General features: G+C 38.0%; 1 protein-coding gene across 1 annotated transcript in view; it reads left to right on the top strand.

The window, feature by feature from the left end:
* The window catches only part of PTPN2 (protein tyrosine phosphatase, non-receptor type 2), a 151080-nt gene extending 137199 nt beyond the window's left edge, over window positions 1-13881 (top strand). Inside the window, exons 8-10 of the mRNA XM_006877595.1 lie at window positions 2225-2406; window positions 2958-3059; window positions 13506-13881. Of these exons, the coding sequence (XP_006877657.1) occupies window positions 2225-2406; window positions 2958-3059; window positions 13506-13527 (306 nt within the window). The 3' untranslated portion in view covers window positions 13528-13881. The remainder of the gene's footprint in view (window positions 1-2224; window positions 2407-2957; window positions 3060-13505) is intronic.
* Window positions 13882-18788: the final 4907 nt, after the last annotated feature.

Genomic DNA, 18788 nt, shown 5'->3' with positions numbered 1-18788 from the left:
TATCTATCTTACTTGCTTGTTCTTGTAGCACTTTCCTGACTTCTTCCTTATTTTTCTCAACTGCATTGCATAGTGTTTTGATACCTTTTATAATCATTTTTAGGAATTCCTTCTCAAGCATTTCCAAAGCCTGCCCATCTTTCAGTATGAAGTGTAGGGCTACTTCCAGCTCATTTGCCTCAGTCACTTTATCTCGTTTCTGGACATGTGCAAATATGGTCATCTGCTTCTGTTTTTTGGGCATCTTGAGGGGATATCTATGGCCTTAATACTTAGATGGGTGTGTATTTTGCTGATTGCCTCCAGGTAGATGTGGTTAGGAAATGGACTTCCCTTTTCACTCTTTTTCTTGAGAAGTTTCAAGATGCCACTGTTGGTCGTTTAGACATAACTTAGGATTTAATTTTCGGCCTGTTTCCTTTTTTTGTCTGCTTGTCCCGTTCCACAATCCCCATTGCCCCTTTGTCTAGTTATATACAGTTCAGGGCCTGCTGTGGCCGTTTGTTTTTAATTGGAAACTGTCTCTTTAAATTTTGAGGAGCTGTGTGCATGCGTAGTAAAACCCTCCGAGCGTGGGCCTGGGGTGTCCGCTAGCTGAGGCACCCCTATAGTCACCAGAATGGTGGTGCGCAAATAGCAAGGGACCAATGAACAGCTACCAAAAGAAAAGAATGTCTACATCTTTATCTCAGTGGTTCTGCCAGGTATCTGTGGCCGTTCTGATCCTTCCCCAGCTTGGTCTCATCCAAGATGGCGGCTCCTGGAGCAGCTGTGCGTTCCGAACTAGAAAACAATGGATTTCTTGCTTCTGCCACAGATTCCCCCAGCTGAAAGCCTTCCAACCTTTTCAGTGTTCCTTTATATGTGGTTCAGAGTTCTGGGACCATCCCCTGAGCTTGCTTGGTCCTGTATTCTGTGTTTTTGTTGTTGGAAGAGCTCTTCACTGCACTTCCACCCGGTCCGCCATCTTGTTTGTTCTCCCTATTCCATCTTTTGGTCAACCATTGTTTTTAACAGTGCTGTTTTGTACAAATGAAGCTTCAGGGAATGAGTTTTCCCTACTTTTCTCAAAAAATATGTGCGGTAATATACCTCTACTCAATATTATAATCCTTTAGCAGTAAATTAGTATGGAGTTCCTTATTTATGAAATGTAAAAGTTCTTGTGTCTATAACAGAATCTCTATCACTTGGTGGGGGTGGCGTGAGGTGTCCTCTCACTGTATGAAGTCATTTTGAGCCAGGGCCAGAGTCATACGTACCAAAGTTATTGGCTTCTACTGCCGTTAACGTCTACTCCTGTAGTCGTTGGCAGCAAGATAGATGGTGGTTGTGTTCCCAGAAGCAGTAGCAAATATAAGCAGGCCTGGGAAGGACTTAGAGGGATAGTGGTCTCCAGTGCCTTCTCCTTCTCCACCTTGTACAGTTGTCACTGCTTTCATCTTCAGGTCCTACTTTTTCTCCCTCAGACATTAGCCAAACATGGTAGTAGGCACTTGCATTGTACTAAGTAGCTCACTTTTAGCCATCACCACAGCTTCCCAAGGAAGTTGATAGCGTTCCTGTTTCATAGGTGAAGAAACTAACCATTTTCTTTTTCGTCTGAGTCCTGCCTTCTGTTTTCAGCTGCTCTGAAGTAAACAGGCAAGTATCAGAGTTTTCTCTTACCCAGTGGTGGGGCTAGCTACCTCTAGCTGCTAGTAGACCTGAAGTGGACCTATTTGGATATTTCATGGTTAGAACTCTGTTAGACAGGACAAAGGCAAGGAGTAAAAATGTACAGATCACTTCCTTGCACCATTTGTTGTTCTTATGTGCCATGGAGTCGGTTCTGACTCATAGCGACCCTGTACAGGGTTTCTGAGGCTGTAAATCTTTACGGGAGCAGAAAGCCTTCTCTTTCTCCTGTGGAACAGCTGGTAGTTTCGAACTGTTGACCTTGTGGTTCACAGTCCAATTTGTAACTACTACACTACCAGAGCTCCTTTTCCTTACACCATGGTTGTCACTAATTCAAATGTTTCATGACTATGGATTAGGAGCCAATTTCTGAACTTAAAATAGACATATCTAAAAGAGCTGTAAAGTTTACTTTTTCATTCATATGTTATCATGGCTGGATTTTCTTAAGTTGAATAAAGAATTTCAATTCATGAATCCATTTTGTTTAAGGAAAACCAAACTTTCATTGTTTGCACGTTTTTTGTTTCTCTTTCGTACCTAGAAGCAATGGAAAGAACTTTCTAAGGAAGACTTGTCTCCTGCTGTTGATCATTCACCAACTAAACTAATGACTGAAAAATATAATGGGAACAGAATAGGCTTAGAAGAAGGAAAACTTACAGGTGACAGGTGTACAGGACTGTCTTCTAAAATGCAAGATCCTGTAGAGGAAAAGAGTGAGAGGTGAGTCTTGTTTCAACTATATGTGGTTATGAAGTAATTGAGGTCCTTTGCTTACTGTGTTAATAGGACTTTTTCTTAATGTTATTGTTAAGTGCAGTGACCCTGTATAGGGTTTCCAAGGAGTGGTTGGTGAGTTTGAATCAACCAAACTTACAGTTCAAACCAAGCTTGTGCTCCAGTACCACACTAGGACATCCAACTGTATATTAGGTAGTGTATGATGAACAATCTTCTTTATAAGTTAATAGTTATAAACAGAACCTGTTGAAATGTTTAAAATAGTGTATTAATCTAATACAGAAGTTAATGTAAATAGGTACTAGAAATGTGTTGCTGCCTGTGCTGGCCAGTTAAATACAAAAGTGTACAGAAATGCTGCAGATTATCAGGATTCCTAAACCATTTAGAATATTAAGAGGTTTTTCCCCTTTTTTTGTTTTAATGTTTGATTGGCTTGAAGAATATGTATGTATGGTTTTATGTGAGTTATGTCTTCTGTATTACATTGTGTTGTGCATGTCCATCTATTTATTTTATTTATTTTTTCATAGTCTCCTACGGAAACGAATTCGAGAAGACAGAAAAGCTAACACGGCTCAGAAGGTGCAACAGATGAAACAGAGGCTAAATGAGACTGAAGGAAAAAGAAAAAGGTGGTTATATTGGCAACCTCTTCTCACTAAGATCGGGTTTGTGTCCATCCTTTTGGTTGGCACTTTTGTTGGCTGGACACTATTTTTTTAGCAAAATGTCTTATAAACTATGAATTTTGACCGGCAAGCTTAGAATTAGTATCAGAAACTGCTGCATTAATCACAAGAGTTTATCGTTAGCAGCAAACTGTTTATACCCCAAAAGTGATCTAGTAGATTAGATATCAGCCAGATAAGCAATGTGTACCAATCACAAGCCCAACATCTCAGGACTCTTCACTGCAGGTTCCTCTGAAAGCTAGACTGTTCCTCTGTAAACAGCTGTCTAAAATGAAGATATTAATTAATGTTTGTAAAAAAAACTGGTACATCTTCAAGTGTACATAATTGTTAAGCATGACATTTTACCTGACCACATTGAGAAATTGTTTATCACAGGATTTGTTTTTAGAGGTTATCTGGATTTTAACATGCACTTGATATAAGCAATAAATATTATGGTTTTTCTATGTCACTAGTGAGAAGAAAAGGACCATTAAGTAATGTGTGTAATCTACTCAAAATGAGCAACGTTTTATATTCTTACTCTTTTCAGCATACATATATTTATAAATACCTATTTTTAAATGCTCAATTTGAAAAATCTGTTACGATAAAATAATAAATTGTATGTTGATTTAATTAATACTGGGTAAATTTCCTAAAGAAAAATTAGATATATATATAAGTAGTTAGAAATCTGAGTAGGCATTTTCCCGAAGAATATTTTGAAAGAAAAGTGTCCTTTCTGGGATGGTGAGATAACAGTTGGTTATCTTTGTAAAGAAATTGGTTTCTGTACAGCTGATGGCAAATACTGTTTATTTTCTTGAGATTTCAATGTATGCATCCTAATTTACAATTGGGATAAGTTATGATTTAGGAAATAAAAATAAGCAGTATTTTATGATCCATGGTTTCAGTTTACTAGTTGAAGTTTTGAAGTAAATTATTTTTCAAGTACTTTCTATTGCAATAAATAGTCTGATAATGTGCAAATCTTACCTTGTCCCTTTAACTTCTGTCTTAAAGCATATGGTATAATGAATGTAACCACTGATTTGGATCACAGTGCTCCACTTAGTGTTTAGTATGTTTCACTTAGACTTTAAATTTAATTACTTGAAGGTATCCCTGGCAGCACAAGATAGGATATATTATTTCAGTTGTTTTCAAACTATGATTTTTGGATTTGGCAGTTTGGAAGGAGTGGGGCTCACCAGATTTGGTGGGAGGGACTCCAGAATACTAAACTTTACTCTAAGCCACAGTACATAAAGTTAAATTATTTTAAAGGGTGTTCATTCTAATTTTTTTTTAAGTTTAAAAAACGACTGCTGTAGATAGGTATCTTGAATCGATTTGAGTAGCATTTTGAATGTGTTGGATTATGCTGAGAGTAGTTAAAGCAGCATGTATGTGGTACACATAACTCATTAAAGATGAGTCTTATTTTGACTCATAGTGACCCTACATGATGGAGTAGAATGGTTTCATGGGCTTTTCCAAGGCTGCTGTCATCTTTACCAGGGGCTGCCGTGTCTTTCTCCATGGGAGCACCTACTGAACTCAAACCACCAACCTTTAGATTAGCAGCTAAGAACTTGAACCACCACATAATCATGTAGATAGTGGTGGTGGTGGTGATTATGTGCTGTGGAGTCGGTTCTGACTGATAGTTACCCTATATAGGGTTTCCAAAGCTGTAAATCTTTATAGGAGCAGAAAACCTTATCTTTGTCCCACAGAACCACTGATAGTTTTGAACTACTGACCATGAGATTAACAGCCCAATTCGTAACCACCATGCTACCAGAGCTCTTTATTAAATTGTGCCTGTGTCCTAATTCAATATCACTGTCCTATAATATTGAAATGGAAATGAGGTAAGGATAACATTTTCTAATATTGTCTGCATTGAACCTGTGTTCAGGCACCAAGGCTCTTAAATTTTAAAGGTTGTTATTGGCTTTAGATCTTACTTTCCAATTTGCCTTGGTTTATCTTTGTTAAAATACTGTATAGTACACTTACAGTCAAATATCAGTAGACCACATTCATTTCCAATTGGAAAGAGCCTTTGCTTTAAACATACCTGTGAAGACTTATGAGTAATAAATGTGATTGTGCTAAACCAGGTTACGCAGTGAACACTTGATGGAATTCAGCAAGTTTTCTCCTCTTTCATTTTTCAAAGAGGTGCTCGTTGACAGTGTTGAACAGTGGAAGTTATAAATAGTGAAGTTTTTATCAGTTGTAGTAATCTTGGTGTGTACCATGTCAGTTATTAACAACATATGCATTGTATTTTGGTGCCTGCTGCCATCATACTGACCTCTGTAAAGTGGCATCTCTCAGTTAAATAAAGGGGCAAAGTCACAGCTCCTGCCTTCAAGTTAGGTGGGTTCTATTGTCCATTTAAAAATTGTTAAGTGCTATCCATTTGGTTCTGACTCACAGTGACCCTGTATAAGGTGCTTATCTTATGGCACCACACCAGGACTCCTAAAAAGTATGCACCTTTATATATCTTAATAATGGAGTCCTGATGTGGCATAGTGGGTTAATGCTCTGGATTGCAAGGTCAATTTGAACTACAAGATTGGCAGTTCAAACTCACCAGCTGTTCCTTGGAAACCCTATATAGGGTTGCTATGAGTTAGAACTGATTCAACAGCACTTGAACAGTAACAACATATCTTAATAATACTTCCTAGTTTTTAACAAATTTTTAGCAAAAATTTAAAAGTTATGTATTTTTACTTTAATGTGGTAGTATTGCTTAACAACAACAAATACTTTTGGATAAGAGTCATGGTTGGTGCTATAAGATAAGCACCAGACTGTTAATGGTAAGGTCAGCAGTTCAGACCCTTCAGCTGTTTCTCAGAAACACTGTATAGGATTGCAGTGAGTCAGAACCGACACGCCACTTAGCAACCAACATTTTAAATAGGGTAAGTTACAAAAACTTACCCTATTTAAAAACGTTTTTATCAACAGAAGAAAAGATTGAAGTTGCCAAGGACTTCATTCTTCTTGGATCAGCTGTCAATCCTCATGAAAGCAGTAGTCAGGAAATCAAACGACGTATTTCATTAGGCAAATCTGCTGCATAAGACCTTTTTAAAGTGTTGAAGAGCAAAGATGTCAGCTTGAGGACTAAGGTGCACCTGACCCAAGCCATGGTATTTTCAGTAACCTCAAATGCATGCGAAAGCTGGACAGTGAATAAGGAAGACCATAGAAGAATTGATACTTTTGAGTTCTAGTGTTGGAGGACAATATTGAAAGTGCCATGGGCTGCCAAAAGAACCAACACATCTGTGTTGAAGAAGTGCAGCCAAGAGGCCAGGTTGGCCAAACTTCATCTCTCATACTTTGGACATATTGTTAGGAGGGACCAATCTCTGGAGAATGATAACCATGTTTGGTAAGGTGGAAGGTCAGAGAAAAAGAGAAAGACCCCCAGTGAGATGGATTGGCAAAATGGCAGCATCAATGGGGTTAAACATGGCAACAGTTGTGAGGTTGGCCCAGGATTGGGCAGTGTTTCATTCTGTTGTGCATAGAGTTGCTATGAGTCAGTACCGACTTGATGTCACCTAACAACAACAAAGTTTCAAAAAATTTAACAAAGCCTATTTTACCAGAAAATGTTTACTTCATTAGTTAATTCCTCCCTGCTAATAGACTAACGGGGACTTCTGGTATGGCACTGTGGATCAGCACTGGACTGCGACCCACAAACTTGGAAGTTCAAACCCACCAGCTGCTCCTTAGAAGCATTCAGGGTCTCTGTGAGTCAGAACTGACTTGATGGCATGTAACAGCAACAGTAGACTAATGGAGTCCTGGGGTGTGGCACTGTAGGATAAGCACTACACTGCTCACCGTAAGGTTGGAGGTTGTACTGTTCTTTAGAAACCCAATTCAGGGTTGCAATGAGTCGGAACCAACATGACAACAGTTAACAACAGTAGACTAATAGCAGCCTTTCTTTTAATGCCATTTTCTTTGGCTACATCAACATATGCCTTTCCAAACTTCTTGTTAAGTGCTGTCATGTCAGGTCCAACTCATAGCAACCTTTATAGGTTTCCGAGGAACAGCTGGTGAGTTTGAACTGCAGATCTTGCAGTTCAAATCAACTTTGTGGTCCAGTGCTTATCTTACAGTGCCACATCAGGATTCCAGCACCACACCAGTATTTTTTTATGTTCGTCTATTAATTTTAATCTATGCTTGCATATATACACTATGTAAAAATATAATTCACCATTTTTTATTTATCCACATATTAAATGAGAATGATGCTTTTTTCTACTTTCTTAGAAGGTTGAATTAACATGTACAAAAGTGCACATAGAACAAATACAAAGATCATTGCCAACCAATGAACAAGGAGAAAGGAAGTCAAAAAAGAAAACCAAAAGTTGTTCCTAATCATTTTCTTTTAAAATAGCTCTGTTTAGCAGATGTATCAAAGAAAAGGGTGTATATCTCTTTGTTCTAATTTTATATGCACATGTGCTTGCCCCCGGCCCCCCCCCCATCTGAAATGCACCACAATTCATAGTATGAATCAAAAAACATATTCTGGTTTAAAAGTTTATGTTATAGAACAATCTTGGCTTTTTTCATTAGTTTCTCCTTTGCTTTCAGCATCAATGCAAAGTAATGGTGACTACCATTTATTGATCATTTACTACTTGTTAGGCACTCTGCAAAGGTACATTTTTTCATATTTTATCCTGTTTAATCCTTACAAGTTTATGAGGTAGGTAGATAATGTTATTGTTAAGCTATAATCAGCATTTCTGCATCCTTGTTTCAGGCTTTTGTTGACATGTTTCACATACGTATACATTGTTGTTGTTAAGTGGCATCAAGTCAGTTCTGACCCACAGCGATCCTCTATAGGGCTTCCTAGCAACAGCTGGTAAGTTTTAACTGCCGACCTTGTGGTTTAAACCGGTCTTGCAGTTGAGTGCTTATCCTACAATGCCAAGCCAGGACTCCATGTATACATTTGTACATGTAAAAGAGATTCCATTTCTTTCTATGTTCTGGTAGGAGGCCAGGATTGAAGCATTTTGCAGACATGACTTTTGAGTTGTCAGGTTCACATGGTTCTGTTGGTGGGGTGGGTAGAGTGGGTAGGATACAAGGGAATATGAGATTCAGAGATCATCTAGGCTCTTCAGTTCGTTTTGTGCAGAATATTGTAGGTCTTGTAGACCAGTTTCATCTAGCCCCACTTGAGGCATAGACCCCCAGTTTTTAATTAAGTACATATGACAAAAATGGCTATTATGCATTCTCAGTTATACATTAGCATCAAGTTTTTTTTAAAGCCCTAATTTTAAGTATTTAGCTTGATTTATTTAGAGAGTTGTTGTTATGTGCCATGGAGTCGGTTCCGACTCATAGCGACCCTGTACAGGGTTTCTGAGGTCATAAATCTTTACAGGACCACAAAGCCTCATCTTTCTCCCTCGGAACAACTGGTAGTTTCCAACTGGTGACCTTGAGGTTTGCAGCCCGATTTGTAACCACTACGCTGCTCTGCCACTAGGGCTCCTTTAATTAGATAAAAGGGGAATAAAATGTTAGAAATGAAATTTTTAAAATGTTTTATTGTGAATTATATGATAATTTACATGGGAGAACATTAGTTTTACATCCATTCTATCTATATCATTTCATTGCCATGGTTACAATCCCCTCCATGCATCATCAACCAACCAAAGGGTATACCCTGCAAGCCTGCCCCCCATGCCCCCGGGTCTTCAGCACACAGTCCCTCTCCCTCTCTGGATCTAAAGTCCCCAGCTGCTCCATCTCTCCACGTCCTCATCTCTGCCTCCATCTCAGGCATCACTGCTTCTCTGGGTAGGGTCCCGCTCTCGGCTCTTCTCTGTTGATGGTCCTAGGGACCTCCGATCCTAGACTGGAAAGTTAATCACTCCCTTCCTTGCTATAAAATTAGAAATGAAATTTTGAAAATAGAAACAACAGTTTTCCATATAACATCTTACTAAGATGCAAGTTTTGGTCATTCTCTCGATGTACTCTAGGTTCAAATGTAAATGGCTTCATTCATATTCTTCCTCACTAATTGTTTGGATTTGATTATATTTGTCCTTATACCTGTCTTCAAAGCAGTTTTACAAAACAGCAGCATTAACATCTTTAAAGCAGTAGATATATAAGAAATCACAAGGAAATCTGAATGATATATATATTAACAGAGGGAAATTTGAGTTGTATAAATTCTCATCAGTACGTATTATGTAAGAAATCTCAAGTTCAGATATTGGCATGCTTGGCCCCGTAAAACTGTTTGATTTTTTTCATCTGGATTTTGGAAGTTAAACTTATTTACTCTTTCATGGCCAATAATCTATAATAAAAGTGTCTAGGGAAATGGATGTGTTTGGCTATCTCATATTTCCTTTGTTGCTGTTGTTGTAATATTGAGTCGATTCCAACTCATAGCATCCTTGTATAGGGTTTCTGAGGAGAGGGGCTGATAAGTTTGAACAACCGCCCATGCAGTTCAGACGGACCGTTCAGTCCAATGCATTCACCCACAGTGCCACATTGCATTTCCTTTAGTACAGCATTTACCACATTCAAATTGGTCCATAAATAGCATTGTTGTTAAGTGTGGTCAAGTCATTTCCGACTCATAGCAACCCTGTATAGGGTTTCAGAAGAATGGCTAGTGAATTTGAACCATCAGTCTTGTGGTTCAAACTGACATTGCAATAACCAACCTTACAGTCCACTCTTTATCCTACAGCAATACACCAGGACACCATACGTAGTGTTGTTGTTTAGTGCTGTCAAGTTGGTTCCGACCCATGGTGACCTTGTATAGGATTTCCAAGGATCGATTGGTGAGCTTGAACTGCCAATCTTGTGATTTAAATGACTTTGCAGTCTGACACATTAGCGCACAGGACCACACCAGGACACCACGGGAATATATTAGGCAATTATTATTACCTGTTAAGCCCACAGCACCATACCAGGATTCCTCTAATTCACAAGTGTTTATGCTCATTTTCCTACTGGGAATCTTCTAAGAGTGCTCTTCTTTGAGAGAAGGTTTTTTTTCAGTGGCATATTTATGGTATTTCTAAGTGTAAGCAGATAGTCCTGAGATGCTTTGACTTGGTTGGAGAGAGTTTTTTACCATCTGTCAATGAAAACATTTTAAAGGGCTCTGACCAACACTAATCTTTTGAGCTCTTTTGGCTTGAGTTTTATGACTTAGAGTAGAATATGGGAATTGGAGAACTTGTAACATAAAACCATGTAGACTCTGTGTAATATCCTCACTAAGTATGTTTTAGATTAGGAGGGTTTCATTGAGACTTGTTTTTTTCTCAATAGCCATTCTAAAAGAAAAATGTCAAGTTATTTTTGTTGCTCTATTTAGCATATATCTCTCAGACATATGATGCTGTTTATTTATTCACATTGTTAACCATAGTTTGAGTTTGGTGAATTCAGGACAGGGAACCTGGGTAAGTTGATTTTGTCTGTAAGGGCAATGTATTTGCTCACTTAAAAAAAGTTTTGATTCATTTCAGTGAAATATTAATGTAAATATGTAGTGGTAAAAACTACTTTGGGTAAAGTTTGACATTGCATCAATTTAGAAATTAATAGAAGTATTGTTTATCACATACTATGTCCTTGTACAATTCATGAATAAAGACTGTAAATGTGAGAACCATTTTATTCAAACAAAATACCAGTTTTGTTATTCATTTCCTTTGTTTGAACCCATTTTGCTTTTGCCTTACTAAATAAAACATTTTAAAATAAAACACCCAAATGAAATACGATATGAGTGTAAAAGCAGTATTCTGCTTTTTAGTTCACAATAAAAACTTTTTTAAGTTTTTAAAGTTGTTATAAATGATATAGTTGTTATAAATGATAGCTGATCCTTATTAAATAGTGAACAGTAATGAGGAAGGACAGCAATGTATGTTCAACAACTACAATTCTGCCATTCATTTAAAATTTAACCCCAATTTAATGCACATTGTTGATGATCTGATCTCTGAGTGGAGTCCCTGCATAATGAAAATGGTAGCCCATGCTATTCATCTGTTAAATGAAGGTTGAAAGTTTGGCCTAGTGCTCTGTTTCTGAAAACTCTGCCATTAAAAATCGAGTGGAACACAGTTCTGCTCTGACATACATAGGGTCACCATGATTTGGAGTCCACAGCAACAGGTTTTCAATATATAACTACCTCTTCTAGGTAGATAGCATTTTTCCTGTTTTCAGGTAAGAAAACTGAGTCACAGAATGAAATTCATGGAAAAATTCTGTGTATCATTTAGTCCTACTTTTCCATGAACTTTTAAAAGTCCCATTGCACTTTTTTCATTATTCCACACGGTCTCTGCTTTTATGGAATATTTAAACCACTCTTAAATGGGAATATATTATTGTTGTTATGTGCTGTCAAGTTGATTCTGAACTTGAACCACTGACCTTGCAGTTCAAAAGACTTTGCAGTCTGACAAATTAGCCCACAGCGCCACACCAGGACACCATGAGAATATATCAGGCAACTGTTATTACCTATTGAGTTCTGGTGTGGTGCTGTGGGTTAATGCGTCAGACTGCAGAATAAAAAACGTCGTTTGAACTGTAAGGTCGGCAGTTCAAGCTTACCAGCTGCTCCTTGGGAACCCTATACAGGGTCTCTATGGATCGGAACCGACTCGATGGCATTTAACAACAATGTTGTTGTTGTTAAGTGCCGTCGAGTCGGTTCCGATCCATAGCGACCCTGTACAGGGTTTCTGAGGGTTTCCGAGGGTGTAAATCTTTACGGGAGTAGAAAGCCTCATCTTTCTCCAGTGGAGCGACTAGTAGTTTCGAACCGCTGACCTTAAGATTCGCAGCCCGATTCGTAACCACTATGCTACCAGAGCTCCTATACAACAATTTACCTGTTAAAATCTAGTTCTCCTTATTTTTTAAGTGAAGCAAATCAAATTTTTCTCTCCAAAAAATATTGTGAACCACTTCAAACTCTCACTGAAAGAAATACATGTCACAAAATTCTATAAGCCACTGCTCAATTCACTTTTATTTATCAAATTACAGTCCTTATTTTAAAGAGCAAACTTTTCTGAATGTATGGAAATTTTTTCAGGCATACTAAATTAGAATGCCTTAACTTTTTTCCATTGCTTTGGTTCAAGATTCCAAAAGTTCCTATAATAACACCCTAAGTAGCATCTAGACCCACAGATATCTGATGAAAATGTTTTCTTACAGACTTGACATCTCTCTCTCCATTGGTGCTAGAAAACCAGTGACAGGGAATATTCAGATGACCAAAGTGCAGGAAGGAGTCAGTGAGTAGGCAGAAAGAAGCCTAATTTTCAATATTTTTGTTTTTGACTATTTTGGCTGATTATGTAGCAGTGGTTAATATTTACTATTTTTATATGTGGAGATATAACAATGACAAATACTGAGATTTTGGATAGAGGGAAGTTGGAGGAATAGTGGAGATACTTACTGACTTACTCCAAAGCCCAGTAATTTTTAAAATAACATCAGAAAGTCATCTTCCTTTATAATAAGTTATTTATCTAATGTTTGTTTAAACTAATTTGCTTTTAATTTTTGGCATTAAAGTATAATAGTCAGTTTATGTTGTGTCACTTAAGTTGTACATTGCTTTAATCGTTCGTGTTATCCTTCAGGACAGAAGCATGTTGCTAATAGTTTGTCGTTTAAAAATATAAACTCACTTTATTTTCAGATACTACACTGATAATATTTTGGGAATCCTGGGGGTGGCATCATGGGTTAAAATGCTGGCCTCAAGGTCGGTGTTTCAAGCTCACCAGCTGTTCCTTGGAAACCCTAAACAGGGTTGCTATGAGTTCAACCTATTTGTTGGCACTTAGCAACAGCAACATACACAAATGAGATTCGATTTGTGCGTTAAATTCCAAAGTTTAGCACATAACTCTATAAACTTGTTAAATTGTGTGGGCACATTTCTTTTTAAACCTGTTGCCTGTCAGTATCTCAGTAGGGGTTTTTCTTGATGCTATGAAGAATAAGAGATGATCTAAAATTCATAGTAATGTTTGAAGATTATGAGTCATAGTGCTATAGCATGAATCTACTTCAAACTACCAATTTATTTGAAATTCTATTTGAAAATTGGGCACTGAAAGCAATTTTACCACAGCAACAGTGAAACCCTTAGTATGGTTGAATGTGCTGTGTTGGAATGAGTTTTGATTATCTTTAGAGTTTATTGTTAGTGCTTTTTTGGTATGTATTTATGTCTGTCTGTCTGTTTGGTAAATATGAATTGAATAAATGATTTCTCATTTTATGTTTTAGGCCAAGATTGACAGACACCTAAGTATTCATGACTTGAAAATATTCTGCAGCTATATATTTTGAACTATTGATGTGCAAGACCTGAAGCCCACTCCGGAAACTGAAGTGAGGCTTGATAGACCTGTAGAATGCCTCACAACTGTCTGTTTACAAAGTAAACTTTACATCCAGGGAATGACGAATACCCACCAGCAGAGGACTTTGTAAAATCCTTTAATTTGATGTATGAAGTATTGTTGATTTTTTTTTTTTAATGTGTGTATGAAATGTAGAAAGATGTAAAAGAAATAAATTAGAGAAGACAACTTTGTATTCTACTGCCATTCCTACTGTATTTTTATACTTTTTGGCAGCATTAAATATTTTTATTAAATAGAATATATTGGCTTGTGTTCATTAACTTAGGACACTGCTTCAAATCATATTCTGTGAGTTTACAGTCTTGTGTTTTTTAATAGCAGTTGGCAATTTAAATTGGTTCAAAGCACTGGTCACTTGCTTTTTAAAGATTTTCACTCCTCAAATCTTTATATAGTAATACAGGTTAGAAGAAAGCAACAATGGAAAAGTTTTGTTTACATTATGTGGAAAAATATTAATATTGATGATAATGGCATACGGTCAAAATTAATTTCAGTTGTTAGTTGCTGTCAACTCAGCACCAAATTATGGCAGCCCATTTCTGAGTTATTTTTACTATCACTTGGTATTCTTGAGTTCATTGTTGTGGCCATTGTGTATTTTGAGTGCCTTCCAACACTGTATGAAGCAGTATTCTGTCATAGGGTTTTCTTTGGCTGATTTTCAGTATTAAATCACTGAGCCTTTCTCCCTAGTAGCCTTAGTCTGGAAGCTCTGAAACCTGTCCACTATGCACACGTTTGTAAAATCAGTGGCATAGCTTCCAAGCATCATAGAAATACACAAACCATCTTACAACAAACAGGTGGTGATGAAAATAATTTCAATTCAATGCAGTTTTCAAATCCCAGTATTCTTATGTTGAATATTCTATTTCCCCCCAAACACCTTCCAGAGATTCCTTCCTAAGTGAGATTTTGAGCTTTTTTTACCATCTAAATTCTCAACTAAGGGATGGATTTACAGTATGAATTCAATCTGTTTTCCTGATCAATTCGTATGCCTGATTTTATATGTTTTATTTTTATTTTCCAGAGACACCTCTCATTATCTGAAGTACTTGAACATCATCTCAGGGTTATAATAACTCATTTTTTTTGTTTTGTTTTGGTAACAAAATTTCTTACAAAACTTCTTAAGTATAACTTTTAAAAATTATGCTAATAGTTCACTAGCAGTTTTATTAAACCAATGTCATTGGCGCTGTGGGTTAATGTGCTGGACTGCCAGGTTGGTTTGAACTGTAAGGTTGGTGATTCAGGCTCACCAGCTGTTCCTCGAAAACGCTATATAGGGTCACTATGAGTTGGAACCAACTCGATAGCACTTAACAACAGCAATGTATGTTTTCAGTTATGGGATCGCTCGTAGTATAGAATCCACCAGATGTTTTTCATCTTCAAAGTAAGTGTAGACTCTTACCTTGTGTTCTGTTTTGTCTTATCTCCCAGATGGCTTTGTTAAGTGTTGTCAAGTTGGTTCCAACTCATACCAATCCCAGTTCAAGGTTTCCAGAGAACAGCTGGTGGGTTTGAACTGCTAACATTGTGGTTCACACCCCAGTATTTCTCCTATAGTGCCCACCAGGACTCCTTTGTCTATTTTTGTTGTTGTTGTTAAGTGCCATCGAGTTGGTTCTGTCTCATAGCGACCCTGTATAGGGTTTCCAGGGAGTGGCTGGGGTGAGTTTGAACTATTGACCTTGCGATTCAAACCGACCTTTTGGTCCAGCACCACAACAGGATTCCTTGTCTATTTCAGGAGTCATTTTATGGCTGTTAGTTGCTGTTGAGTCAGCCTCCAACTCATGGTTATCCCATTCACAATGAAATCAGACCATTATAATCTGTAGCATTGTAACTGACCGATTTTCAGAAGCAGATCACCAGGCCTTTCTTCTAGTCTATATTAGTCTGGAAGCTCCACTGAAACTTGTCTGCATCACAGTAACAACCCAGCCTCTGCTGACAGGTGCTTGAGTTGCATTTACCAGGAATCAGTAGCTCTCCCACATGGAAGGTGAAAATTCTACTACTGAGCATTCTCCTAAGTAATTATTAATCTCCTAAAGGACCTCTGGAAGCGTAATGGTTACGAATTGGGCTGCTAACCTCAAGGTAGGCAGTTTGAAACTACCAGCTCTTCCGTGGGAGAAAGATGAGGCTTTCTGCTCCCATAAAGATTTACAGCCTTGGAAACCCTGTGAAGGGTCATTGAGTTGGAACTGACTCTATGGTACTTAACAACAAAGGATACCTAAAAAATGTCATGCAGCAAGGTAATCTTCCATTGTGTAAACAAAGCTGCTTGAAACAGCTATCTATACACAGCTACATGCATTTCTTTCTTAACTGACTGTTTTACTCCAGTTTTATCTGACATAGTTGTAGGATAAGCACTGGACTGATCAACAAAAGTTCGGCAGTTGAAACCCACCAGCTGCTCTGCGGATACCTTATGCAAGGTCGCTATGAGTCCAAACCGACTCAACAGCACTTAAATAACAAAAGAATATTTGATTTGTTCTTTGTCCACTCCTAAAGTGACCGAGAAAGGTCATCCTAGAACATACTCACCAAATAAGGTTGACACTCCATCAGTTCTTACCTTATATGACTTCTAGGAAGTGATATTAAGAGTCTTTCTTTGAAACTTTCCCCTTTGACCTAGAAAACCACTCTGGGTTTTAGTTTTTTTTCATCTCCATTCTTTTGCCTGACTTTAGAATTGTGGATTCCTTTTTTGGGCCTTTTAATTTTTATTTTAACATACATTGGATGATTTCATCTAGGCTCAAGTCTTATCAGTGTCTGTGGTTTCATGCAACTTTTGAGCTCTATCCAGATCTCACTTCTGAGTCATAAACCATATATCCAGTTCCTGAAAGATGAGATTTCTTCAGCTTCAGTTTGAATTTGCATATGAGCTGTTGATGGTCTGTTCCATAATCTGCCCCTGACCTTGATTTGGCTGATGATATGGAGCTTTAACACTTTCTCTTTCTACAGATGTAGTGAATTTGATTTCTGTGTATTCCATATGGTGAGGTCTTACGCTGTTTAAAAAAGGTATTTGAAATGAATAAGTGACTGGTTTTGCAGAATGCTATGGTGCAATCTCCAGCATCATTTCTATCACCAAGGCCCTATTTTCCAACTCCTGATCCTTCTTCCTTTCCCGACGTTTGCATTCCAAAGTAGATTGAAGGAATCACAGAATCACTGTACCAAAAGGAAATGGTTAATGTTCAACCATTTCAAGATATAGCATATGATCAAGAGCCAATGCTACTGAAGGAAGAAGTCCAAGGTGCATTGAAGCAATTGAAAAAGAAAAAGGCACTGGGAATTGATGAAATACAAATTGAAATCTTTCAAGAAAGTGATACGGCACTGGGGGCACTCACTCATCTCTGAAAAGGAATTTGGAAGACAGCTATCTGGCCGACTAATTGGAAGAGATTCGTATTTGTGCCCATTCCAAAGAGAGGTGACCCAACGGAATGCCGAAATCATCAGACAATATCCTCGATATCCCATGTGAGTAATACAGAAATGGCTGCAACCACATACTGACAAAGGTTCAAGCCAAATTCAGAAGAGAGGGATATCATTGCTGACGTTAGATGGATCTGTTCTCTGAAAGCAGAGAATACCAGAAAGATGTTTACCTGTGCTTTATTGACTATGCAAAGGCCTTGGATTGTGTGCATCATGACAAGTTATGGACAATATTGCGAAGTATGAGTATTCCAGAACATTTAATTGGTCTCATGAGGAAACTGTACATAGACCAAGAGGCAGTTGTTCAAGCAGAACTTGGGGACATTGAATGGTTTAAAATTAAGAAAGGTGTGCAATAGGGTTGTATTCTTTCACCATACTTACTCAACCTGTATGCTGAGCAAATAATCTGAGGAGCTGGGTTCTATGAAGAAAAATGTGGCATCAGGATTGGAGGAAGACTCATTAACAACTTGGGATATGCAGATGATACAACTTTGTTAAAAGTGAAGAGGACTTAAAATATTTTTTAAAAATTAAAAGATCAAAGACTTAAAAGATTAAAGACCATAACCTTCTGTATAGATTGCATCTCAATGTAAAGAAAACAAAATCCTCACCACTGGACCAATAAAAAAAATTCTTTCAATGGAGAAAAGATTGAAGTTGTCAAGGACTTCATTTTTCTTGGATCAGCCATCAACACTCATGGAAGCAGCAGCTGAGAAATCAAACAACATATTGCATTAGGCAAATCTGCTGCACAAGACCTTTTTAAAGTGCTGAAGAGCAAAGATATCAGCTTGAGGACTCAGGTATGCCTGAATCAAGCCATCGTATTTTTTGTAACCTCATATGCATGTGAAAGTTGGAAAAGGATTATTAAGGAAGATCGTAGAAGAGTCGATACATTTGAGTTATGGTGTTAGAGAATATTGAAAGTTCCATGGGCTGGGAAAAGAACAAACAGATCTGTGTTGAAAGAATTATAGCCTGAGTGCTCCTTGGAGGCCAGGATGGTTAGACTTCGTCTCATACTTTGGACATGTTGTCAGGAGGGTCCCAGTCACTGGAGAGGGCTATGTTGCTTGGTAAGGTAGAGGGTCACAGAAAAGGAGGAAGACCCCAGCAAGATGGATTGGCACAGTGGCAGCATTAATGGGCTAAAGAGTGGCAACAGTTGTGACAATATCCCAGGACCAAGCAGTGTTTCTTTCTGTTGTTGTGCATAGGGTCGCTATGTGTTGTTACCAACTTGATGGCACCTAACAGTACAAAGATGAGATAAGGAGCTCTAGTAGTGGAGCTCTGGTAGCGGGCTGCAAACCTTAAGGTCAGCGGTTCGAAACTACCAGCTGCTCTGCGGGAGAAAGATGAGGTTTTCTACTCCCGTAAAGATTTACACCCTTGGAAACCCTGTACAGGGTCGCTATGGGTCGGAACCGACTCAACGGCACTTAACAACAGTAGTGTAGTGGTTATGAGTCGGGCTGCTAATCTTAAGAAGTTCGAAACTAACAGTGGTTCTGTGGGAGAAAGATGAAACTTCCTTTCTCCTGTTCATTTTACAGCCTCAAAAACCCTATATAGTGTTACTGTGAATCAGAACCAACTCCATAGCACATAACCACCTCCACCA

This window comes from Chrysochloris asiatica, unplaced genomic scaffold (genome assembly GCF_000296735.1).
Source record: "Chrysochloris asiatica unplaced genomic scaffold, ChrAsi1.0 scaffold00533, whole genome shotgun sequence".
Classification (NCBI taxonomy): domain Eukaryota; kingdom Metazoa; phylum Chordata; class Mammalia; order Afrosoricida; family Chrysochloridae; genus Chrysochloris; species Chrysochloris asiatica.
The sequence above is the reverse complement of the archived record's forward strand: the minus strand, read 5'-3'. Positions and strand labels throughout refer to the sequence as shown.